Raw genomic sequence first — 26,793 nt, 5'->3', positions numbered from 1 at the left:
AGCCTCTTTGAAGAGGTGTGGAGGCAGCAGGGAGAAGGATCAGGCCTGACCACATGGCAGAGAAGCAGGGAGCCACCAGCAGTCCTCACCTAAGCAAAGGCAGGGGCCAAGAGTGCTAATGGCTGCAGTATCCTCCTTTATATAGCCTTGCTGGGAAGGGAGGGGGAGTGGAACAGACCCTCCAGGGAGGGCGAAAGCTCTCACAAGCCCTCCCCCCCCTGCTTCCAGGATGGGTGTAGCCCACCACAGCCTGGGAAGCTGGTGCACCCCTGCTGATGGCCAGGTTGGTGGTATGATGCTGTGGGAAGAGGCAGGCACCTTGTGCTGCATTCCTGGCCTGACATGAAGTGACAGAGCAGAAAGAGTTGAGTGACAGGGAGGGGAGAAGGCAGGCTGGGAGTGATGGAGGAGCTGGGGGAGGGGAGTGGGAGACTAGTCTGTAGCCTGAAAGCAGAGCAGCAAACTGGCTTATTATTAACCATAACCCCTGTCCCTTCCTAACATTGCATCTGATAAACTCTTCTCTGATTTTTTTATTTGTGTGTGTGAGTGTTTTTTCTTTAATTCTCCCTCAGGCACTGCTGTAGCTCAAATTTAGTTTCCAATATTTACATCTTTCTGTCTCTTCTATTTTCTTTCTTGTTAGGAAAATATCCCCAAGAGGACTGTGGGACTTGGGAAGAGTTAGAAGCACAGGGGATGCCACATTGGATCAGTTAATCTAATCCAAGATCTTCCTTTCTGCTCCTACTCTGCAGAAAATTAAACTGCCCATCTGGGTGGAAAATGCAGCTGTGTGATGGGAGCTACTGTGAGGAATGCTTCCCTCACACCCCCTCCATGGCAGTGCACACCTTCTGTATTAGCTTTGGGTTCTGTCTGATGAAACTTGGTACCCAGGGCAACTCCCATCTGGGTGCTGGTACAGGATGACCCTCTGTGTGTGGATGTTGAGCTGGGGCTGGCTAAAGCTGGCTTTGCACCCGCTCTGGGAGGCTCTCTTGGGTGGATCATCTGCTTTGTCTGCGCCTCAGTTTCCTTGTGTCTAAGATGAGAGCTAATTAGATTTGTTCCCTTCTTCAAGAGCTTATATAACATCTCTACAGCTGAAAAATGCTGGAGGAGTTGCTTTGTTTTGTACCTCAACAAAAGGGAAAGTGCATCAGCTGCCTCTAGACCTAGAAAATTCCTCCCTGGTAGCATCAAGTACATGGAAGGGCATAGTCCCCACTACGAGGGGGGAAATCAGTGTGCACCACCCTTGAAAGAGTGCTGCAAGGAGATAATGTTGGGGAGATAATCACCCAATAGAAAAAGTTCCTCTCAGCTTCTATCCAGGGGATCTGACCTTGTTTCATCTTGCTGTGGAGCCCCCACTAAAGATCATTGGCTGAAAGCAATTCTGAGTTGTTGTAGAGGGTGGGTAAAGCTCGCCCCTTTCATGGTGTGCCAGTCTGTGCTTTTAATGGAGGGAAAGGCCTGGTCTCAGCCACCTCTGCTGCAATAAAAAGCACACTCTCCTTTTCATTCCTAGGTTGTCTGGTGCCTTTAGTCCATAGGCTTTTCCAGAAGAGGGCACAGTGTGATGGGAAAGGGCTGGATCCATCAGTATTTTAGGAGACCTCCATCATTCACACTCAGAACTTCCCTCCTGCTGCTCTCAGCAAAAGCAGTGTCAAAGTCCTGTCTTTTCCTGAGCTGTAGCACATGTGAATAGGTCTCACCTTTTTGTAGGTCCTACTTCATACTCCTGTCTCAGTCCATTTCCACTTCTGTTCTTGCTCCCTGCAAGTCAGCCAGCCTTGGCCCCAGGACTTTTTGGCCCAGACTGTGTTGTGCAAAGCCATCATGAGTTGGCACCACAAGTTTGCTTTTATAGTTACCTGGTTTTGTAAACCTTTCTCCATTTTTCTTACTAGTCCCAGCCATCCTCTTGCTTTTGGGCCCATTTCTGCTCTCTGCCTCTCAGCTGACTGCAGATTCTTGTCTGGTTTTCCTTGGAGTCCTGGGTCCAAAGCCAGGTGAGACCATGGGTCAGGGCCAGCTAGCATGAAACAACTGTGCAGAGCACGGCACAGAGACTCAAAGAATTAAGGCCAAAGTGATGCATGGGTGATGAGAAGAACCAGCTGTTGTTTGAGATGCAGGTTTGGCCTCTGTTTTAAGGATCAGTAACCATACCTGGGAGGAGAACCCAGTCCAGCCTGGGGTGCCTGTTGGCTCTTGCTGCAGACTTCTCTGCTCCCTGGAGTGGCTGCTGATAGCACGATGCATCTTGCTTGCTCAGCCTCTGCTCTGGCCTCCCTCTGGCTGTGTGAGGACAGACAAGGGGATGCCAGACAGAGCCAGGGACCACAGCTGTGCTGAGAGGGTAATGGATCTCTTGGGGGTTGTTGACCTCAGCCTAAGAAGAAGCTGTCCTTCTGTGACAGGCATCTTGCAAATGCTTACACACTCGAGGCTAGCTTGCTTGTGCTTTCTGCAAATGAAGTCCTTGTTGCACAGAGGATGATCAGGCTGCTGTATGCAGACTTTGTGTTGTCCTTTGGATGACCAGTGGAGGGAAGCAGGTCGGGATGGCTTAGCTTTGGTGCTTAACCCCAAGCTGGGGAAAAAAGCTCTCTAATGCTTTGAGTAGAGACAAGAAGGTTTTGGGCAAGCTGACAAATAGGTGCTGTGTGAGACAGTCCCTTAGAGACTACACCTCAGTCTGGATCTGAACCTAAGGGACATCTTGGGTAAGCTCAGGATCCCACAAACCTACATCTAGGGAAGATTCATCCAGGACTTTGGAAGACAATTCTCCTCTTCCCAGCAGCTGCTTAACGAACTGCAGTGGTGATCCTCCTTTCCTAGACTGAGCTGTTAGGTTAAATTGAATTACATCCCTTGGAGGCTTTTCCCCTCAAATGCACATCCCCTTATTATGCTTTTCCTCTCTGCTGTTGTTTTTCATAACAAACCACCTTTTCTTAAATGGTCTTTGTCTCCTGTCTAGAAACCTATCTGCCACCAAAGCTCTGAGCTGACCTTTGGGGGCAGGGATCCCTTTTTCTATTGCACAACCTTTGTTTCTCTCCTCAGCTGGAGGGGTTAGTTATTATTTTTCCTCTCACTTCTTTCTGAGCTATTCTCTTTTTCCATCTCCTTCTCCACTTGTCTCAGCCTGTTCCAGATGAGGAGGGATGAAGTGAAAGGGTATCACAGGTTGCAGATGTTACCAATCCATGGTAGCATTCAGTCTAGCAAGAAATGATCCTTGTGTGCTTGATCAGCTGTTCCAGCTCTGCTACACCCCTCTGGCACCATAAAAGAGAAGCCCAGGCAGGTTTGTGCATGTGGGCCTCTCTTCCCTGCAGCATTGTGTGCTGCTGCACTCATCTCAGCCCTTCTCCAACCTTAAACTTCATGAGGGGCTTCTTTTCCAGTGTGTAAAGTGATGCTGTGTTGATCAGGTGATGGTGAGGGATGGCAGCACTCAGGAGAGAGGAGGAGGGCAAGTGAGGGACCCGCCTCTCTGGGCCCTCAGACTCCTTGTGCAGCTGATGGGCAGGTTGCAGTCCACATCTGGAACATGACAGTTATCAAAGGGCAGAGTGACTATGGCACCCTCATGCCTTATTGAATCATAGAATCAATAAGGTTGGAGAAGACCTCAAAGATCATCAAGTCCAACCTGTCACCCAAGACCTCATGACTACTAAACCATGGCACCAACTGCCACATCCAATCCCCTCTTGAACACCTCCAGGGATGGTGACTCCACCGCCTCCCTGGGCAGCACATTCCAATGGCTATCAACTCCCTGTGAAGAACTTTCTCCTCACCTCCAGCCTAAACTTCCCCTGGTGCAGCTTGAGACTGTGTCCTCTTGTTCTGGTGCTGGTTGCCTGGGAGAAGAGACCAACCCCCTCCTGGCTACAAGAAGACAAAAAGAATTGTGGAGGTCTCATCCAAACACCTTTTGATGATGACAAAGTCCTTTTTTTTGACCACAGAAGTGGAGAACAGCTGGAGATGCCTGTCAGACCTTCCTCAGGAGGCCCCCAGTGCCCAGGTGGCACAGCTGGGGCCAGAGGCACGTTGGCAGAGTGGCATCATGGGTGTCGGGCTGAGGGAGGCAGGGACACTCACTGCAAACCTGGGCTATGCAGGTGGGCACTGGAGCAGAGCTGGGCACTAGAGCAGTGGGACAAGGGAGGGAGCCGATGTCCCCTCTGAGAGCAGTGTGATCACCAGCATCAGGAGGCAGCACAGGATCTGCCTGCCAGCGCTGTGGCTGGGAGCACTGGGCCAGGCCTGGGATGCATTGGCAGATCTGTGAGGAGCTGTGCTTAAGAGCCACAACACTGAATCATTTCCCAGAAATCCCTCCTCAGTCTCACCATAAACAGTGGGGAGAGTGGAAGGTGGGGAGATGTGTTCTGCAATTTCCTACAACAAAGCAAGCGTAAAGGGGATTAGGAATGCAATGCTGGGGGAAAAGAGAGAGAGATTTAGAAGGGAAGGGAACATTAAGATTGAGAGGGATAAAATGCAGATTGAAGTTGTTGGGCTCGAACAGGAGAACTTCTCAGTCTATATATTTAGCTCAGTGAGGTATATAAACAGAAACCTAGAGCCAGCTCAGCCACTTCTCCCCCAGTGGAGTGAGTCATCAGCTCTTGGATCTAAAGTTAGGTTCACGTCAGAGCTTTCTCTCTCTCTCTTTCTCTCTTTCCCTCTCTCTCTCTCTCATTTTATTTTTCTCTTTCTGTTTTGAAGGGTGTGGGAAAAGCTGAGCACTGTCTCCTGGAAGCAGCAACCATAAACTCACAACAGCAACAGATGCTGGACCTGAAGCCCTACCTGGGAGCATGGTGAAAAAAGCTTCTTTTGTGTCTGGCTGCTACTCTTCCCTGCTGTGTGCCTGGGGATGAGCTCAGCTGAAGCGTGCCTGTGGCTAATCTGGGCATCCTGTGGCCCCAGCTCTGAGGGGTCTGTGTGCTCTGCAGATGAGCCAGAGGCTGGACTGGGCTGCACAGTGGTTCCTGGGGGCAGGAGCAGCAGAAATTGCAGCAATGGTCAGTGTTTGGTTTCTGTGGGCTCCATGGGAGAGTGGGATCTGCCATCAGGGCTGGCAGGAGGTCTCAGGGCTGGGTCAGCCTGGCAGGATGAAGCTCATGAGGCTTAGCTAGAGGATTCCCTTAAATCCAGTGCAGGCTACTGCCTAGTGGGTTCAGCCCACAGCTACTGCAAACCTGCAGAGGACAGGACTGCATCTGCCAGAGCTGTTCCTACAGCCTCTCTACTTTGATATAGCTCTTGGTTTCCCACTTGCTCCCTATTGTCCAGTGCCCTCTCTGAAGCAGTGACTCCCATACTTTTCCCCACTAACCTGCCCCAGCCAGTGCTGCTGACTCAAGTGGTGATAGGGATGACATGGACCTCCCTGTTCCTCTCAAATCACAGAGAGGACAGGGAGGGACCCTTGGAAACGCCTGTGACATGTACCAGCAAGCCCACAGAAATCATCCACATCATGTGTGGTCTGGGAAAGGGTGTAGGAATGAGAGGTCTCTCTTCTGGAGCATGAGCTACCCTGGGCTTGCTCTTTCACAGGCTCCTCCTGTGAAGGGATGGCTCTCTTTCCCCATGCAGCCCCTTTCCTTCTCTCCTTCTAAGCCTGTTGCATGTTTTTATCATTTTGGAGGGCTTGTCTGAGTGAGAGTTCCAGATGTCTTTTTCCCCATGCTGTGAGTACACTGGAAAGCAAGCAGGCATGGTCCTGGGATGTGGACATCAGTGATGACCCATGGATTATCCTGGCTGTGTATTTGTGTATCTGTCCTCCTATGCCCCTCTCTGTTTACACTTCATCTTCCATTATCATTTCATTTCTTTTGCCTCTCCTTGCTGCCTTGTTTCTCCCTCCTGTCTCACCCTCTCCTTCTCTCTCCTGCCCTCCTCCTCATTCTCTTTTTCTCATTTGATATTCATGCATGAATAAATTCAATTGCATTTTTTTCCCTGTTCCCCCTGAAGGGGCTTGTTGGTGAATTGCAGGCATCTGAAATCATATAATGCTCAGATTCATCATCTAGGGGACAGAATTGAAGCCCTTCTTCTCAGGAAGGAATAACCTGCTTTCTATGGGGAGAAGGTGTGGTGGGTGTCTTGTGGCTGGTGAGGAGGAAGCTGAGGGCATTAACCTCGGCAGCCCAGGGTGGCCTGGCTAGTGTGAAGGGACTAAAAGGTCAGGCAGCCCCTCCAGTGAATGGTGGAATGGGGAAGGTGTAGGCAGGTGAGTATGTGCAGGAGGGAGAGAGCCTGTGGTTACCTGCATATTTGCTATGTGTGGTGCTCCTCTGTGCCTAGGGAAGAGTAACAGCTCTTAGGGGGCTGCCAAGAAAGGACTGAGGCAGGAGCTGTCTCAGTGGGTTGCCAGCAGCCTGGCACACCAGGATTCAGAGTGATTGTCTAGAGAATCATTTGCACATCCACCTCAGCTGACTGTTGGGGTGGTGATCACAGGATGTTAGGGGTTGGAAGGGACCTCTGGAGATCATTGAGTCCATCCCCAAACCAGAGCAGGATCATAGAATCTAGCACAGGTTGCACAGGAGTGCATCAAAGTCTCCAGAGAAGGAGACTCCACAACCTCTCTGGGCAGCCTGTTCCAGTGTGCTGTGACCCTCGCAGTAAAGAAGTTCCTCCTGATGTTGAGGTGAAACCTCCTTTCCTATAGTTTATATCCATTGCCCCTTGTCCTATCACAGGGTGCAACTGAGAAGGGGCTGTCCCCTAAATTCTTGACACCCAGCCCTCAGATATTTATAGACATTTATTAAATCCCCCTCTCAGTCTTCTTTTCTTCAGGCTAAACAGCCCCAGATCTCTCAGCCTCTCCTCACAGGGCAGTGCTCCAGTCCCTTCATCATCCCTGTAGCTGGTATTACTCTGAACTCTGCTGTGGGTCTGGGAATATGCCCAGCACCACATCCCCATTGCACTAAGAAGCTGAGGTCAGTGTGTCATGGAATTGTGTCCATCCTCATTTTGAGGGGCTTCCTGATATGGGTGGGCACTTGCTCTCTCTCTGCTCCTACATGGAAGCCCTCCAGCTCTCACAGCACAGTGGGCTTTGGGCAACCAGAACCATCTTTGGTACCAAAGGTGGCCAGAGGTGGTGGCCAGAGGTAGCTTTGGTACAAATAGGCACTGACCACTGATGTGGAGAGGTCTTACCACCCCAACTATTTGTTACCCTGGAATAAAATCTCTTTCTGCCTTGTGGAAGGTGCATGGCTTCACCATGCTGCCCTGGTCAGAAGCTGTGAGAAAAGCAAGGCTGGGCTAGCCTGGGGAAGGGCTGTTTTTCACAAGGGTTATTAATCACATAGCTTTTGATGCTCACAACATTGCTGTTGTTTATAACTCTGCTTCTTCTCCTTTTTTTTTTCCTTCCTAGCACTCCTGCTGCACCCTGAGGATCCTCTGAGGGCTGAGTTTGCCTTTCAGGAGAGGAAACAAGATTAGACACTTTATAAGACACGGAAGCGTCACGCTAAAAGTGGACGGTGGCTGTCATCTTTGCTTCAGAGACTTTTAAGGGCCTCATGAGAGAGAGTGGCAGAGCCAACTGCCTTGCTCAGGCTCCAGTGAGCTTGGTTTATGTGATGGAAATGGCCATGGGCTCCTTGGCTTCTGCCTGAGCCCTGCCACAGCAAAGTCAAGCCATGCAGAGGTGGATGGCAGAGGAAAGGTTATGTGCTGGGTGGTTTTCGTGTGAGCTACCTGGAGGTAAAACCAGAGGTGCTCTGGCCTTACCAGAAGGTGGGCTTACTCCCCACAGAGAGTTAATGTCCAAGAGTTAATGCCCAAGGACTTCACAATAGGATTAAAATGCTTGGTTTCCTTAGCCCTTTTTAGGTCAGATGTGTTAATTACCCTGACCCAGCTCTTCTAGCCACGCATGCAAAGTCTGCACTAGCTGGTGCAGATGTTGTCCTGGTGGGGAAGGGCTGGAGAAGGCTTTGTGTAATCCTGTGAGGAAGAGGAGAAGCTTCTGGGCTAGAGCACACTTTGTACCATGCCATAACTGAGTGCTGGGCATTTTCTGTCTGCTTCTTTACAATACATGCCTGTGGCAGAGCAAGAATATCTTTGTCTCTCATAACATCTGGGGGTTTATGAAGAGCCTTGAGGACTGTGATGGCTGCATGAGTGTCTCTTTCCCAGGGCTGGCTCGGGGATCCTCCACAGGAAAACTGAAGATTGATGCTGCAAGGATGAAGGCCCTGCACTGACGTTGGGCCAGGCTGCTCAGCCACAGGATGGAACCTGCTGGGGAGACAGCTGGGCTGGCCTCCCATGGGAGGGGGCTCAGCGTAGCTGTACTGTGTTCCAGCCCTGGGATGGTGGGATCCCTGGGTGTGATCCATCACTCTCATTTTCCCCCCAGCTTAATTAAACACAGTAGGAAACTAATTTGCAGCGAGTTGTTCCCACGCCCTGAGCTCCCATAACAGATTTGGGAGTAGGATGAAGGGAGAGGAGGGACTGGCTTTTGAGGGAGGTACTTTAGGGAGGGGTTGTTAGGTCGTGGGTTGTTTTTAACTCTTCCCAAGAGGTAATTCTCTAACCTGCTTAGTCTGTGACCTGTGGAGGGACACCAGCTCCTAAGTTCAGGGCAAAGCAAGGATGCTGAAGCCAATGGCCATGAGTCCTGGGAAGATGAGCAGGGTTGAAGGCAGGGGAACGCTGGCTGTGCGGAGCCCCTGCCGTGGATGTGTTTGTGCGACGATGTGCAAGGAGATTGCTTCCTTTCCTTTGGTGTTGCTAGAATTCCTGCTTCATGTGCCTCTAATTGTAGGTTTCCCCTAAAGACATTTGGTGTCACTGTAAGGACGGCGTTTCGCTCTCCTCTCTGCCTGTGCAGTTATTCTCTCTCTCTCTCTCTCTCTCACTGTGCAGTTTGCTCCATAAGCCGTTTGTGAACGTATACCATAAGACAGAGAGAGAGGGAGAGACAGACAGAAAGCACACACCAGCCTTTCCTCCTCACTTTTCCACCATGGAATAGCTAAACTTGCCCCCTCCCACACCTCCATCACCTCCCAGCACCCCATGATTATTTTGACCCTCCGGTCTTTTTGGAAGGAAGCTTCTGTCACTTCTTAACACAAACTGCCTGGAAAAACACACACACACACAGACAGACAAAGCCCCCCAAACCCTCTCACAAAGGGAGAGGTCCTTCTCCCACCTCCCCACCCCCCCACCCCCCATCTTTTCTTTGACTCCAGAGCTTCCTTCAGACTCCAGCTTGAGCAGCCACAATTTCTTACCATGTATCCTCCTTTTAAACCATCTCCTTCCTGCACACGCTCAGTCCTTGCAGCCACGGATCTAACACAACTCCCTGCTTCTTGCCTGCAGGTTCTTTGCTCCCCGTCACTCAGCTGATCCAGATCTGGTTTTTTTTTCCTCCTATTTTCCACCCCCCCCTCCCTGGGCACTGAGGTGTGTGTGTCTGTGTGTGAGTGTGCCTGTGTGCAAGGGGGGGAAGGTGAGGTTTGGGTTTTTTTTGTTTGTTGGGTGTTTTTTTTTATCTTCCTTCCTTGGTGGGGGGAATTTATTTTTTTCCCCCAAAGCATCTTCATTATTATTTTATTTTGCTTCTCTGACTTGGACACTTCTCCCTTGGAGATTTCTTTTCCATGCAAAGGTAGGTGAGACGCATGCACACCTGGCTAACCTTGTGTCTTGTCTTGTTTTGCTTGTTTTTGCTGTCTTTGTGATGGAAAACTTGTGCCCACCTGCCTCCTTCCTATTTTGTTTCATACCTGTTTCCTCCCTGGCAGAAGTAAAAGCTGAAGGTAGACATGTCTGTGGTGTTAATGATTCTGTCTTTCCAGAGAGGAAAGTTATTTCTCTCTGCATGTCCAGCCCTACCTGCATGCCCGTGTGTGGTGCCCATGCATGTGAGGCTGCCTCTGTTTACCCAACAAGTAGCAATAATTGATTTTGGTTCTGTGTTTTGGGCAGGGGAGGTGGGGGAAAGGGGACGACTGTGTGTCCAGCAGTTCATGCCCATGGGCGATTGCAGCAGGGAATGTTTCTCTCACAGACATTCAGCAGCTCTTCGTAGATGACTCTAAACGATACAAGGAAGGTGAATAACCTCAGGAATTTCAAATTTAGCCCTGCTTAGTTGGTACTGTTGTGTGTGTGGGGGGGGAAGGATGGTGGGAAAGAGGAAGGGTTACAAAATCTCCTGCCTGGAGAGGTAACTGTTTGAGACTTGTGTGTGTATATCTGTATCTACGTATGTATATGTAACTTTACTTAAAACCATCTCACTGTTTAGAGGTTTCTTAGGGTTTGGAGTATTGGTGTTTGGGTTTGTTGTATTTTTTTTTTTTTTTTGGTTGTTTTATTTTTTTTCCTCTGAAAAGCAAGAATTGGATCTTGGCTTTAGTTTCCATGAACTGTCTTGTTTTGTTTGTGATTATTATTGCATTTCGATTGCGTGTGCAACGTCTATAAAGTGTCTGAACAGGGGGCAGGGAATAGGATGTACTTTAATATAGCAAATGCATCATCTTCTGTGCCTCTGTGGAAGCTGTTGGCTGGAGTCAGGGTGGGGGGGGGGGGGGGGTGGAGAGAGAAAACAGAAGAATTAAAAAAGAAAAGGACTAGAAATAATGTCAGGCATTGCTGACTGGCAATTATCTGTCGTATTTTCTCCCAGTCCTGCTTTTCGTAACACTCTTGCTGGATACGGTTTTGGCTTCTTGGTAACAGCAGCTGTGAGAAAAGTACCAGGGGCTTTCAAAAAAAAAAAAAACACCCAACAACAAACCAACAAAAAAAGGCAGACACAGATAGGGAAAAATAAAAAGCAAGCCCAACATGCATCATTTCCCTGATAATTATTACAAAGAGAAAGGGCAGACATCAAAAAGCAGAACTTGCTCTGCATTTTCTCCCCGCTAATAGGAAGCGTTTCTCTCATTGATCTGGGGGTTGCTAGTGGTTCCCTATCTCTGTCGCTTAGAGGACCTCTGTGCTAATTGTCAGTTGTCTCTGTGTGCTGTTGCAGAGCTCGTGGTCTTAAATTTGGGCTGGTGATTAAGGATTTGTTATCTCAGTAGAAGGAAGGGAGCTGCTGACCCCCCTCATCCCTCGATGTTTTCACTCCAACATGTAAACTTCTCTGGTGGTGGAAGGAAATCCGCAAGCTCATTAGCGTCTCAACACCCTACCTGCAAAGAAACTTTTAATTCTAGGCACTGGGAAGGGAGTCAGAGATCCCTGTTAATGACCCTCTTCCCCTTTACATTTTAAGCACACCTTCTGAGCATCTGTCCCCCAGCCAGTCCTGCCCCATCCTTTGGGTCTGGGCAGGAGCCCAGCTGCCCACTGCCTGCAAAGGGCTCATGCTACCAGACTCGGAGCATTCATTGCTCTCTCCCTTAAATAACATAATCGTTTTGTGGCACCAGCTTTGGATGTGAGCTTCCTCAGAACACCAGCAGTGCATGTCTGTCAGTGGAGGTCTAGTGCCACAGACTTCTTCCAAGGGGAGCCAGGAGGCAGGCAGGGGTTGAATCTGGACACCTCACTGGATTGCCTACCCACTACCAGGGTGCTTGCACTAGGCTGGCTGGCAGAGGGTGCCATAGCTGTCTGGGAAGGCCTTGGCCCTGACTGTAAGGTGGCAGTAAGATGGGGAAAGGCAGTTTTCCTGCAGATACCACTGGGAAGCATGTGGCCAAGGACTGGCTACCTCAGTGCACCAGCAGGTGCACACGTGTCTTGCTAGGAGATCTGGTGGGCAACATCTCAGAGGAGTGTCAGAAGGACAATGAGAGAGGTTTGGTCTGCCACAGTGAAGGAGTTTGCCTTGTGAAGCATGGATCAGTCTGACAGTGCCTATCATAAAGGGAGGGGCTATGCCAACCTGCCTCATGTTTTCTCTCACAAAATCTCCCCTTGTTGCTGCCTCAGGAGTGGTTTTAGGCAGTAGTGGTTTTAGGAGCAGGGCCAGCATGACCACAGCTGTTAAAGGAGTGAGGGGAAGTGTCACAGGAGAAGAATGCTGATTTGTGAGGAGCTCACTGCTTGCTTGTGGGTGTTTCTGGGTATGCATGGTGGCCTTGGCGGAGATATGAGGAGACTGGTTGGACTGCTAAGGGTCAATCAGAGCACACCTTTGATATTGGGTGGCTTTCCTTTGTCCCCACCAAGAGCAGCACTTCTTGCTGGTCCAGCCCTGGGTATCCTCAAAGTGCCATTAGTGTGGCAGCTCTGCCCCAGGCTGCAGCTCTGGTTTCTCCTCTAGTCCTGGACTTGCTTGCTTGCTGCAGTACTACTGCCTGATCTGGTTTTGGAGAACCCATGTATCCGTGCCCAGTGCAATGCACTCCCAACCCACAGCCCTGCTTAGTATTACAGCCTTGTCCTGACCCATCCACAGCAAGGTACACCAGGAGGATATCCCAAACCAGGGTGGCTTAGGCTGAGTCCTGGCCACCTTGGATTTTGGGAAAAGCCTGCAATTCCAGGCTGTGCTGCAAAGAAGCCATATGCTTGGTCAGCATTTTTTTTTTCCTGGGCGGGGGGGGGAAGTGTTGAAAGCAATTCTTACTCATTTTGCTCAAAGAGAACAAGTATCTGCAGCTGGATACTCATGAAATGCACACACAGTGTTAGAAATCCTTAAAGGAGCTGGACACTGATTTAAAAATAAATGTGATCTTTTATTAAGTCAAAGTCCTAATCTTGCAAATTCAAGTCAGCAATTCAAACACTTCCACAGAACCTTGCTAAAACTGCTGGGTCCATGGGTGGGCTCAGAAGTCAAGTGGCACAGGTGGATCTGCAAGACAAGGAAGTACAATTTCTTAACCACTTCTTTCTTTAACTCTGGGAGGGCTGATTTCAGGAGTGTTCTAGATCTCCAAAGTCCAACCTGTGGTTGGAAGGTAAAGGTTTCTTCCCAGTTATGCAGAGGTGCATGGTTGTTTCTAATGACCCAATATAGCCAGCTTGCTTAGTTTCTTCAGCTGTGTCTGAATTGCATACCTTGAAGCTCTTCAGAATTCCATATTGGCTTGAAAAATGTCTTATACTGATACAAAATTCATTTAAGGCCTCTAATAATAACTCAGAGTGCATAAATCAACCTACTAACTTGGTAATAAACTCCTTGCTTTCCTGGTACTCATCAGGCCACTGTGTTTGAAGCACTGCGGTGTGCCCTGAAAAGCAATCAGTCCAGCACATCAGGGCCTAATTGCAATGAGGAGCTCTCAGAAAATGCCCTTTTCTTGCCTTGGACTGAAGGTGTGTGCTGCTGTGGTGGTGCAGGTGGGAAGTAGTCTCTTGGCTCAGTCTTCAGGGGCTTTGAAGGTCAGTGCCAGTACTTGCAGTCAGTGAGCAAGGATGTGCCATGGGCTCCTGGTATGAAATGCTGCTGGTTGGTGTTTTCTGCAGCAGCTTGTGTTCCTCGCACCCATAGGGTGCAGTACAGCAGCCTCATCTCTGGGTGACCAAGGCAGGATCAGAGGGATGGCTCTGAAACAAAATGCTGTCCATGCTTATCAAATGTCTATAACCCCCCACAAAGCAGGCAGCTGCTCTCTGCTTTTGACACAACCCAAGTCTGCAGTGCAGGCTCCGCATCCTGCTCCATTGCAAGTTGATGTAAAGCTTGACATGGGCGTCCCAGGAAGTGTTAGAGAGAGGCATTTTCATTGACAACCACTGGAGCTTGGAGTTATGGCCATGTGGTTGAATGGTGTGGAGAGGAGCTGCTGACCTGAGCTGTTGGTAGCTGAAGCAGCAAGTGCTGGGGATTCTGCTGCTGTGATGTGGATGCTCAAAGTATTTGTGGTGTGGTCATTGGCAGGGTGGATAGGAAGGTTTTGATTTCCTTACTCTGAAGTGTCAGGGGTTGGCCATGGGCAGAAGAGGAGCACTGTGTATAGAGTGCAGGTGGTGTTAGTGGCATTAAAGATTGAGTTAATGTCTCTTGCTGACAGGGTTGTTAAGGTTGCTTTCCAAGACAGAGGTTAGGAATGGATTTTCCTGCAGGTCAGACTGGCAGGGATGGGTGGGATCCTGTTTCTGCTGCTGCAGTGTACGCATGTGTGCAGTGTTTGCTTATGTGCAGTGTGCCTAGCATCATCTTGCCTATCCTCCCAGAGCAGGGACTTTTGGCAGTGGTGATGTCCTCCATTGCTTATCTTCCTTGAGCATTTTTCCCCTGTTTTGTGTTTGAGCTACTCTAAGTCTGCCAGTAGGGGTGGCAGGGGATAGGGCAACTATTTATGGACTCTTTTGGACTGATTGTCTGCTCAGGAGGGATTGGATCTGAACTACAGGAGCCCATTCTCATGTCTATGGTCAGATATGCTTGCATTGGTGTCTGTACTGCTTTTCAGTGATTTCTATTCAAGCAACTGCCCAAGCTTTGATTTGGTTTTTTTCCTGATGGAGGTTGTAGCAAGGTGGGGTTCAGTCTCTTCTCCCCGCTATGAAGTGATAGGACAAGAAGAAATAGCCTGAATTTGTGCTAGGTGAGGTTTGCATTGGACATCAGGAAAAATTTCTTCACTGAAAGAGTGGCCAAGCATTGGAAGAGGCTGCCCAGGGGAGTGGTCGAGTCATCATCCCTGGTGGTATTTAAAAGACTAGTAGAGGTGGTGCTTAGGGACATGGTTCAGTGGTAGACTTGGCAGTGTTAGGTAAGCTAAGTTGGACTTGGTGATCTTAGAGGCCTTTCCCAACCTAAATAGTTCTATGTTTCTGTGAGTCTATGAGAGAAAGGACTTTTCAGGCTTATGTAAACAAGTAGCAGTGTCAGCAGTCAAATTGTGTGGGATGCAAGGAGCCATTGCAGCATCCTGGTCTGTCTACTGACCTGAGATTGAACAGCCCATAGGCCTTTGCAGAACTACCAGCACCATCTCCTCTCTGCTTCTAGATGATTCCCATCTTCATTTCTCTCCCACATCCCCTCTCCTTTCTAGAGGCAGAGCCTGGGGCATCCTTGCACTCCAGATAGCTTCAACTCCTTTCCTGTTTTTCTTTTTGCCAGAGTTGGTTTGCTCCAAATGTGCATGTCTATTTATGCAGATAACTCCTTTGGAGGCAGGGGATTGGGAGGGAGGGTGGGGGTGGCAGTAATTTGTAGGGAGGGGAGAGGTGTCAGATACAACTCTTTATGCTGCCCATATCTCTTAGCTCTGTGTTCCCTTTAGATGTGCTCCTTCCTCTCTTGCTTCTCCCCACCTTCTTTTCTCCTCCTCCTCTCCAGATGTGAGTGATGATGTGGGCTGGGACAAAGGCTGGATGTGGGGTAAGGATGCAGGGAGGTGGAGAGGTGGGAGGTTGAATCAGGTGCTGTGCTGTCATAGAGAACAGAGGATCTTCTGGGGTCTCCCTGCTCCTCATATGCTGCTGTTTTCCTGCACCTGCTCACTGCAACAGGTCATAGAGGGACACTGGAGCAGGCACTGGGACAGGAACAAAAGGGGCAGAGGTTGATCCAGGAAGAATAGTGTGAAAGGGCAGAGATTTTGGCTGCTGGCTTAACCTGAATAGGAGTGACCAGCCTGGGCAAAGCCTCAGGCTGCCGTTTTCCACTCACTCCCAGTGCAGGTCCAACAGTGGCAGCTGCAGCAGCACTGGGCACCTTCTGTCCTCATGGTGGGCAGGAGCTGCAGCTGCATTCCCCCAACACGGGCTTCTTCAGGAGGCACAATCGAGGTATTTACATGTTTTGCCTCTCTTGCAAGCACTTTGTATTCTGGCTTAAGGGCTGAGGATGTGAGAACAGACCCAAAGATGTCGTTGCTGGAAGCCTGCAAGACCACTGTCTTCATCTTCATCATCCTCCTCAGACCCATCTTGGTAGACATCTTCAATGCTGATCTGGAGGAGGGAGTAAACAGCGTGTTAATGAGTTTCCTGGATGATAATAAAGCAGACTTTGCCTGCCAGTGGGGACACAGAAAAATAACACAGCGGTAACTAGCAAGGTCAGAAAGACAGGCACAAGGCAACGTACTGAGGTTTGTCTTAGGTGAAACGCCAAGGCAGGGGCAATCTGCTCTGAAACATGTGGGCTGAGAACGCAGCGAGGGTCAGGGAGGGGACAGCACACGCCACCAGATTGAGGTGTGACAGTAGATGGCATATCAGACGTGGGCTCGCAGCCTGGCCGGGCCAGCAACAGAGACATCAGGATGGCAGCCCCCCTCTGCGGCCGGCCAAGGCGCCAGCCCTGCGGGAAGGCGGCGCTTGGCACTTCATTATCGGCAGAGCCTCGGTAGGCGAGAAGCCGCTTTCAGCCTCGATCCGCACGGAGCCTCCACCGGGCTAGGAAGATTAATTTATGAGCGAGGATTAAGTGCTAAAGATGTGTAGCTTGACTAAGCATTGGTTTAAGAGAGAGGACATGACAGGAATCCGCTCATGTGAAAGGTGCCCGCCTGCCCGGGGAGGAGGCACCGCTGTGCGCAGCGCCGACCGGAGCGGGTCACGGGAGGCAGGCTGGCGAGGCAAAGCGCTGGCTCTGGGGCGGGGGGGAACCTCCTCACAGATGGGTCTGTTCGAACGGGGAGTCATCTGCACAAGAGCTTTGTGTGGCCTGTTTATTTGGGACATGAAAAATGTTTTGTTGAAAGCAAGTGTGCATGTTCTCTGGGGAGCGATGGGATGAGGCGGAGGCCTTCAGCAGCACTAACCTCTGGGTCTCCAACACCCCACACAGTTAAGGCCAGGTGATTATTTTCTACCAGGAAAATTCCCTGTACCTCCTCTGTGTTGCTCCTGTGCCTTTTTTTAATGTCATTGTTTATATTTCCCCCATCCTGCAGCAACACCTTTTCTGGTCTCCACATCTCCTTCAAGCTTGGCCAAAAGCTATTAGTGGTATAAGCAGATCTCTACTTTGCTGTGCAAGGCATGGGGACCAGAATCATGGCTGGCACAGGGCTATCCCAGGAGAAGTGATGTAGTGAACACCAGCTGTGAGAATGAGAAAGTCCAGGAGATCTGGGCTCACTCTTCCTACAGCTGCAGGGTGCCACCTGTGGTATGGCTTGAAGGCAGGGGATTGCCAAGGCTTCAGGACAGGTAGTTCACTTACCTTTATTTCACCTTGTACTGACCACACTGCTTCTTCCCCTGTTCAGTGGGATGGGGAAATTTCTTCTGCTCCATGTCCCAAGCAGGAGGAGGCATCCAAAATCATCAGGATGAGAGGTGGGGGGTGCTGTCAAGCTCCTGAGCAGATCTGACAGAAGGTAATATAACATGTAGAGATAAGACACAGCAATCACACAGCATGTAGTTGGAAGGCAGCAGGTCCTAGCATTTGGCCAGGCAGGGCAGTTGGGAGACCTCGGTTCTGGCAGGCCACAGCTGACAGACACATTGGCACCAGCGTGATGGATTTGGGTGCCATTTGAAACACATTCTGCTGGGTTCTGCCGCATCCATTGCATCAGAAGGCACTGAGATGATGGAGATGTAAAAGTTCCTCTTTCATATTGTCTGCTAGTGAAAGTGAGCCTGTTCCTTCCCAATATTCATCTCCCTCCATGCACACACAGGTGGATGAGAACAGGTGCTGCCTGCCACGAACAGGCAGAGAAACACACCAGTGCCAGATGCACACAAAGACAGAGGGAGCCACGTACCACTGATGACCTTGTACCACTGCAAAGGCTTGATCAAAATGTGAAACCTGGATGACTAACACATCCCCACAGCCAGACACATGCATCAAAGTTAACACAGAGCCGGCGCTGGCCGTTTCTAGCAGTGCACATGGCGGGCTCGCTGCCGCCTACGACAGACCACGCCAGGAGGCACAGGCACACACATGGCTACCCAGAGGGGTCACCCACACTCATCCAGAAATATGCTACCAGTCAGAGACAGCCCTGAATAAGTTCAGGCTTCTGTGATGCTGGCTGTAACTGTTTCCCTCAAGAGAGGCATCGACTTCTGGGTGGACATTTGGAGATGATAGATAAAGAAATTAGTGTGCTGCAGGTGCTGCTGTGATTGATGGGGCCAGCTTGCCCCCCACCTTGTGATGCCAGCTGAAGGTTGCCATTTTTTGCCCTTTTCTGTAAGGGTGTTGTGGGGTGTTAGTGGGACAGAACAGCTGCTGCACGTCCTGCTGCTTCCAAGTAACAGGTCAGCGATGGTGATGGATGGTCTGTAAAGGACTTGTGTTTCCTCAGGGTGGGAGGTGCTGTGTGCATTTCCTCTCAAAAGAAATATATTCTGCACTTCCACTTTGGCCATAGGCCCTGGTCTTGCCCATGCAAGCAGTGTGCAGGGAGGAGGGGGTGGTCCTGGGCTTGGTGAGTGATATAGGGTTGGCAATGGAGAAGGTGAACCCTGCAGATGCTCCCACTCACCAGCTGGGTGGGTTGCCTCCAGCACTGGGGGACTTCTCTCTGGTATTTCCAGGCTCTTCCTTGACAAGAAGCAACAGTCTCTTCTCTACACTGAACAAGTTTTCAGGAAAGGAATACATGAACATTGCAAGGGTCCCATCGGCCCTTCCTCATCTACAGTCCCTGACTACCCAAACACTTGCTGAGGAAGGGTGACAAGGAGCCAGGAGATTGCTTCAGCTGGGATATGATGCCTGAAGGACACCCCGAGCTGTCCTGCTCATGGCATTCTGGTCAGCTGTGGTGTGCCTGCCAGGTTGTGGCATTAAGAGCCCTGTATGCCAGTTGCAGATCTGGAGGGGAGTGTGTCTCAGCAGAGATGTCTCTGAGCAGCACATGCCAGGAGCTAACATCTGCCTTTCGGGACAGACCCCTCCAACCTGATCCATTTCCCCTGAATTGTGCTATCTCATTCTTTTTTTCACCCAAGCAATCTCCCCCACTCATTAAGTCCTCCACTTCCCTTGCTGTTTCCGCTTTTCTCCAGCAGAGTCCGGCAGGACCAAGTGCTTTCTCTGAAGTGGGGAAGGGCTGAGCCAGAGGCTGGCAGCTTCCTCCCATTCCTGCCAAATCAATGAGCTCGCTGCCAACACACGTGTTTGGGGCAGGTGTGCGAGCCGGATGAAGGACCAGCAGGGACTCGGCTCAGGATGATGATGCTTTTAAATGGCCCTTGGGAATGGACAGTGGGAGGAGGAGTGCAGCCTCGAGATCTGGCTTCAGGGAAGGCTATAGAGGGAGAGAAGCAGGAGGAGCTGCCAGCCCACAAATACTTTCCTTTCCCCTGGGAGCGGATGTAGCATTGCTCCTGCAGCGGTATGTGACTTCTGCAGGGAAATGCTTTTGTGCATTTAGGGAGCATTTGGACAGAAAATGAAAGTCAGGCACGGGCAGGATTTGATTTTCACTAATGGGTCTGGCCTGCCATTGCCAGCTGGGGATAGGCTTGCCTGAGCAAAAGGTTGAGTAGGAAGAACATTCATCTGGCCACCCCGTAACCATCCAATTGTCCTTTTGTGTTGCCCTTGTTGTAGTAAGGAGCACTTATACAAAAGGGAGTTTGGAGGCATCCCAAAGGCAAGTTCTGGAGCCTTATAATCCTGTCTGATGGTATTACAACTGTCTTTTTTCATCTCTCTGTTGATGCATGTTTTCCTGTGTATGCAGATGTGTGCCTGTGCCAAGCTCATTCCTCTTGGTCATTTTGAATTAAATCGGGCCCCTCCTGGGGTGAAATATTGTAGCAGGCTCACTCCCACTACGTTATGCAGCAATGCTACAGCAAGGGAAGGCCAGTAATTGCAACACCAGAGGAAAGAGCAGCATTGCATGGGTTACAGCTTAGCCAAAATAGTGGAAATAACTGATTCCAACCTCCATCTCTGAGCTGGTAATGGTGAGGACAATGGAACTGTTGCTGGCAGGAAAACCACTGCCTCTCTGAAGCTGAGACAGGAGGACTGATGCTGTGTGAAAAGCTCAGAAGCACACCACTGCTTGGATTTCCCCTCTTTTTCTTTTGGCACAGCGTATTAATCCTGCTTAATGTGGGAAATACACTGTGATCACAGCTTTGGGGCCGGTTTGGGTGGCAGAACAGGATTTAGCCTCAGGAAGAAAAGGGGCATTGCTTACACTTCCAGTGGGGCAGCTGTCCTTCAAGGACTGTATTTAGCTTCAGGACTTCTAAAGGGATTCAGCTGGCTCAGTGTCCATATGAGCTCTGATGAGTCACTCTGGGCTGTACAAATTGGAGCAGTAAAGTGCCTGTGATGCAGCTACTGCCCGGTTGTGCATGTGTGTTTTGACATGGGCAGAGCTGTAACTCAAAATCCCAGCTGCATCTGGCACTGGTGTGATGGAGAAGAGGCCCTGAATGTTTGCTTGGAGGGAAAGCAGGGAAATGCTGATGAGGTTGTTTCTCCCATTCCTTTGCTCAGTTGTATTGCTAATTACAAAGCTTTCTACATCGAAGTTTGGAATTGTCATGCCCTGAGCTCTGAGCACTGTAAATTCTTCCTGGCTGGCCCTGCTAACCTTTCTCCTCCCTGTTGTTCATGGGAAAGAAGCTGGGCTCAGCCACTGCATGTTAATAGCCTGGGACACCGTTGCCTGCTTAGAGCAGGCAATGGCAAGCTGGTGGGAATAGAATCATAGAATTGTTAGGCTTGGAAAAGACCTCAAGGATCATCTAGTTCCAACCCCCCTGCCATGGGCAGGGACCCCTTCGCACTAGATCAGGTTGCTCAGAACCACATGCAGCCTGGCCTTAAAAACCTCCAGGGATGAGGCTTCTACCACCTCCCTGTACAACCTGTTCCAGTGTCTCACCACCCTCATGGAGAAGAACTTCTTCCTAACATCCAATCTGAATCTACCATTTCTATTTTTGCTCCATTTCCCCTAGTCCTATCATTACCTGACACCCTAAAAAGTCCCTCGCCAGCTTTCTTGTAGGCCCCCTTAAGGTACTGGAAGGCCACAATAAGGTCACCTCGGAGCCTTCTCTTCTCCAGACTGAATAGCCCCAACTCCCTCAGTCTGTCCTCATAGGTGAGGTGCTCCAGCCCTCTGATCATCCTCGTGGCCCTTCTCTGGACACGCTCCAGCATGTGGAAGAGCTGGTACAAAGATCTGCTTGGATGCCCAGAGTTAAAAACCTGGTGAAAGTGAAAGCAGAGGTTCTGGTTGGTGGGAAGGATGTGCTGCCACTTTTGTCATAGGGGTTGAAAAAAATCGGGAACAGCATCCCAAAGCCAGTCAGGAGACACAATACCTGTTTCTTTCCAAATGCTGCAGGCCTTTGGGGTAATGAATTCCAAAGTCTCAGTGCTATCCCCTGAGGGACACTGTGTCTGCTTTCTAAACCTCTGCGTTTGCTGCTCTTTGTTCTGACAAATACCAAGCCTCGAAGAACAAGCAAAGCTTCGGATCAAAGTGCATGTTGGAAGCAGGGGGTTGAAAGAACAAAGAGGACAGGCAGAGCTTGCAGGGTCTTAACTGAGTGATAATGGGGACTGCAGCACAAGGTGCAAAGGTTGGCAGGACCTGACAGATGAATACTGAGGAAAGCACCGGAGATCATGGATGCAACAGCGTGGGCGCTAGAGGGGTGCTGGGCTGAAACATCAAGGGTGCAGGATGCCAAGGTAGAGCAGTGTCTGCTCTACGGGCTGTGTGCTCCTAAAGCAAAAGGGACAGAGTAAAGTGCCTGGGAGGGTAACCTACAGCCAGGATGTGAGGAGACAAGGTTTGTGCCCTGGATCTTGGTTACAGATACATCCTTTCCTGCTGCTGATTGGCCTTTCTTTTTTAATATTATAGTGGTGCTTCCAAGGGCTCTCATGTTGCTTTTAAGCCTATACTTGTATCACAGGCACTCCAAATGCTTGATCATGCCAATAGAGTGAAGGGAAGAAAGTGTCCGTCAGGCCACCATCAGACAGTCCTTAGGCAACCTCTCTTTCCTAAGGGTCTCACTATAACACTCCTACAAAGTCAGGCCTCGGAGTTTGTTTTGTTCCACTCACTTTGCCAGCCACTTTCAGTGTGCTGTTTAATGGCCAACATTTGGCTTTTTGTTTCCCCAGAACAAGGCCACTGTTAAGTGCACCCAGCCAGCAAAGTGATGTTCTTTAGCAAAAGCATGGTTCTCTGTAGCACTCAGGTGCCACCAAGCCTACAACCTATTCATCTCTTTCTGTGTGCACCTACACTTTGAGTATTCTGCTTAACTGAATAACTTTTGCAACCTGTCTTCACTGCCCTGACAAAAGGAGAGCTCCATAAGCTCCAGTATAGGGATGTTAAATATTTAATCCAGTCTAGTTTGCATCACAGCTCCCTGCTTAAATGAGTGACTGTGCTGTGTGGGTTTGAGGTGCATTTACCCATATCAGTCTGAAGGAGCCTGCTCCACAAGTGGCATGGCACAAGGTCAGCCCAGCACATCCCTGGAGGGGCAGCAAAGCTGAACTTGGGGTGGCAGGACAGCATAAGGGACTGTGAGGGAAGGGTGACTGTTGTGTCAGGACGGGCTCGTGCCATTCCAAAGCACAGTGCTCTGTAAAGGTGTTCAGGCTGTCTCCAGAAGCATTGGTACCACCATCTGAGGTGGTGCAGCACCGTGCCAGGGCGTCTCAGGAGCTGCAGGGGGGATTTAAATAGTGATGGAAACAACTAGTGAGAGGAGTCTTGGTGGAGAGAGGGACTGGCAGAAGAGTTTTGCTTACATTGATTGCTTCAGCACAAAGCATGACCGTGGTTTATCATTTGTCAGAGCCATCAGTCCTACAGTTCTCCTGTGCTCCAGACTTGCTGGGAGAGCATGGGTGTGCTGCACTCTTGCTGCTGATTCCTCATGTGGCTTTAATTTCTCCTTCTCCACTCCTTTCCAGGGGTTCTCGCTTCTGGCTGGCATGGCAGAATACATCCCCCAGCCTCCCTCCACTTGGCCCACAGGCCCACAGCCCCCTCACGCCTCTGCTGTCTGCCCACTGGAGCCCGTGGATCTGGGGGTCTCAGAGCAGCAAACACCACCGGAGCAGCCACCCTCCTCCCCAGAGCTGGGAGAAGATGAGGAAGTCACCTCTCCACCAGACCCTGATGTCCCTTATCCTGACTTGGCCCCTGTCGTCTTCTTCTGCTTAAAGCAGACCACCAGTCCACGGAACTGGTGCATCAAAATGGTGTGCAACCCATATCCTTTCTGAGCTGCCCCTTCTCCTTCCCTGCCTCTTGCTCCCTCCTGCCTCGTCTTTTCCTCTCCCTGTCCTCCTGGGCCTGCTGGCAGGTAAGCAATGACATATTTAATGACCTGCTTTGTTCCTTGCTTGCATTTAAACAGAACCTCAGCTGTTCTAGTGTGTGATCAAAAGAAGCTGATTATGAAAGAGAGGACTTCAGAGAGAGCTGCTGACAGGCTCAGCCACAGGAGGCTGGGGGAGGGGAGAGATGAGGGCAGGTATTTTAGAAAGTTGTGTACTCCTGCTTCCTAGCTCTCTTTTTGCCTCTGCTGTGGGATAGAGTGGGAACTGCTAGCCCAGGAGCTTGTTGGCAGGCTTGAATGGCAGAGGTGTCTCCTCTCTCTGTACAGGCTTTAGTGAGAGCTTGTCCTGCCCTTGGTGAAAGAGCCACCACTTCTGCTGCAAGAACACCTAGGTGACCCCTTGCCTTCCCACCAAGCACATATCACTGTCCTGTCTTGCTGAGCTGCCTAGGCGAGGATAAATGAGGATATCTGTTCAGAGCTTGATGCTGAGCCCCTGGGGAAGACCTCCAGGATGTGAGTACATCCTTCCTTCTCACGAGAAGTCAGAAAGGACACATGTGTGTCACTGATCACACTTAATGCCTTGATAACAGAGGCCCCTGCAGCCCATCAGTGCAAATGCTGACCACCTGCACAAATTACTAGCACTGAGGCTGCTAGGAAGCAATGGCTTCTGTGGCTCTCCAGCCTGATGCAATACAAAAACCAGGCAGAGGGCACTTGCTGCTTTTTGGACCGTGAGACACTTTAGATGGGGAGGAAGATTAATGACTAAGCAGAGAGGTGAGTGTAAAGTTTTACTTGAACCTTTTTCTGGACAGAAATCTTGAGTGATGGTGTTTTCTCCCTGGAAGTTTCTTAGTTCCTGGTTTAGTGGGTATTATCTATCAGGATGCTTGCTGTGGTTTTGATGCATTGGTTTCTAGATGAAATCTGAGTGTCTGAGCACACAGCACAAACTCACAAACTGTTTCTAAGAGTCTTTTGAGCTTCAGGAGCCAAACCATTGGTGAAGTCTTGAGGGTCTGTCAGCAGTCACAGGTGACCTTAGAGGACTGATGAAACTGGAGGCTTCTTTTAATTTCAAATGGAGTAAAAGTTTTGGGTTTCAGGTCTGAGCTCTTGTCCTAAGGTTCAGAAGGTCTTCAAAAGGTGTTGTAGTCTCGAGTGCTGGTTATGAGTGAGAACTTGTTAGAGGCTTAGGTTTCCTGCTTTCCTTTCAGCAGCTGCTCCTTAAAATTTTAAAACTTTGTATTAAATTATGGATTGCTTTTCAGTCACTGTGCATCTGCACTAGTTTTTATGTCCTGGGAATCTTGTCCCAGCATATGGTGAGCTCAGAGTAAAGCAGACAAGATTGATGTCTTGCTGGAAATCCAGGAAGGATGTTGACTTGCTGGAACATGTCCACAGAAGGGCAACAAAGTTGGTGAGGGGTTTGGAACACAAGCCTTAGGAGGAGAGGCTGAGGGAGCTGGGGTTGCTTAGCCTGGAGAAGAGGAGACTCAGAGGTGACCTTATTGCTGTCTACAACTACCTGAAGGGAGGTTGTAGACAGGCAGATGTTGTTCTCTTCTCCCAGGCAGCCAGCACCAGAACAAGAGGACACAGTCTCAGGCTGCACCAGGGGAGGTTTTGGCTGGATGTTAGGAAGAAGTTCTATACAGAGAGAGTGATTGCCCATTGGAATGGGCTGCCCAGGGAGGTGGTGGAGTCACCATCACTGGAGGTGTTCAGGAGGAGACTTGATGGGGTGCTTGGTGCCATGGGTTAGTTGTTTAGGTGGGTTGGATTGGTTGATGGGTTGGACATGATGATCTTGAAGGTCTCTTCCAACCTGGTTTATTCTATTCTAAATGCTGGATTCAGAAAATGAACTGCCTGGGGTTGGGATGAGGACTTGCTGTTGGACAGGGTAAGGAAGTTGTGGAGGAAGAAGTTCCTATAACACTTTCTTTTTTGTCTAAAAAGTTGGTCAAAACAGTCCTTCCAGTTTGGTACAGAGCAAGGAGCTTGTCCTAAAGCGTTGGAGCTGCGTTATTCAAGGAACTTGGCACCATGTGCCCGTTTCAATGTTTATTACTTTTGCTTTAACCCTCAGACATTCCTGGTGTTTGGCTCTGAAGAGAATTTTTCTTTTCATAATAGAAGCTATAGAAGGAAGTTAAACCTCCTGCAATCACCTGTGGAAGATAGTACGATGTGGGGTGAATGGCAGGGGTGGGGCTGCTGAGAACCTTTTGAAAGGGTTGTTTCAGAGCTGTGACTTCAGCTCAGCTGTGTGAAGTCAGGAGCTCATTTGAAAAGCAGGAACTGAAATGGAGAGGGTACAGCTTCTCTTTTCCTTCTCTCCCCACTTCTGTGGTCCTCATTTGGAATGAGTCAGTCAGTCAGTAACTATTTCATATACCTTTTTTTCCCCTTTTTTTTTCAAATAAGGGCTTGTTTCTGCACCCTGAAGGTTTATTGCAGGTTTTTGGCATCCTGCCCCCACCCCCCCTCCCTTCTTTTTGATAGCACCTTAGAAATGGTGCAATTCTGTGACCCGGGAAGCAGATAGCTCACCATGGCCTCATCCTTGGTTGGGATTGAGCCCCTTTGTCAAGGAATGCTTCTGTGAAAGTCAGATTGTGTCTTCTAAGAATTGATGTGCTTGCCTGCTTTTTTCCTTGTCTGCAGCTTTTAATCTCTGGATACATTTGGATGTTGGGTCTCCAGCGAGCTTGTGCCAAGCATTGGCAGGCTGAGTCACTGTCACAGGGCAGCACCTGTGTTTTCCTGAAGGTTCAGCAAAAAAGATGGGACATTAAGTGAGAGCCAGTGAATCTTCTAGGCCAGAGCTTGCTAATCACTGTTATGGAAGTACTGTCAAAGAGACTTAAAATGGAAGCTCTGATCGTTAAGGATTGTGGAGCAATTTTTGTAAGCACAAGGTCATTAACCACCAACTTTCAATTTAGGTAATTGCATTCAGCTTGCTTAAATCCCCCCTCCCCTGAAGATTATTTTTCCTTCCAGGAGCAGTCCTGCAGTTTTGTTATGTGCTATTAAACAACTGCCACATTCCTTTGCTGCAGTGCAGTAAGAGGAGAAAGAATCTCTTGTATCTGTACTTCAGCATTACTTCCAGTTGCTGTTATTGCAAAAACTGTAGATTCTAACTCCCTTTTAAGATGAAAACTATGTTCCATGTGAAACTTGTGGTGTTTGTCTCCCAAAGGAGGTATTTACTGTGCTTTTTGCTATTGTGCTTGTGGTGAAAAGGAGCTTCATGTTGTTTAGAAGTTAGGTGATCACACATTCCTGAGGTGGCTTTCCATACAGTGTGAATGAATACTCAAGCAGCCTTTAACATTATTCCTATTACTATTATTTTAAATCCCAATTAGCCTTCTCAGATACAGGCAGAGGCTGTGTCATCAGCTGGGCACACACTTGGAGCCTGGCAGAAGGGAGTCTGGAATCATGCAGCACATGAGCAACCCAATAAGCAGTCTGTTTACATTGATCTGAAGCTGGACATGAGCAGGCAGCGTGTGCTTGCAGCCCAGAAGG

At 49.6% G+C, this 26,793-nt stretch overlaps 1 protein-coding gene across 1 annotated transcript in view; it reads left to right on the top strand.

The window, feature by feature from the left end:
• The first annotated feature begins 9,637 nt into the window (after positions 1-9,637).
• The window catches only part of CACNA1I (calcium voltage-gated channel subunit alpha1 I), a 187,210-nt gene continuing 170,054 nt past the window's right edge, over positions 9,638-26,793 (top strand). The window contains exons 1-2 of the mRNA XM_009902560.2: positions 9,638-9,709; positions 22,865-23,166. Coding sequence (XP_009900862.2) covers positions 22,886-23,166 — 281 coding nt within the window. The 5' untranslated portion in view covers positions 9,638-9,709; positions 22,865-22,885. The remainder of the gene's footprint in view (positions 9,710-22,864; positions 23,167-26,793) is intronic.

The sequence above is a fragment of the Dryobates pubescens genome, chromosome 15 (assembly GCF_014839835.1).
Source record: "Dryobates pubescens isolate bDryPub1 chromosome 15, bDryPub1.pri, whole genome shotgun sequence".
Taxonomy (NCBI): domain Eukaryota; kingdom Metazoa; phylum Chordata; class Aves; order Piciformes; family Picidae; genus Dryobates; species Dryobates pubescens.
This window is presented reverse-complemented; position numbering and strand designations above follow the sequence as displayed.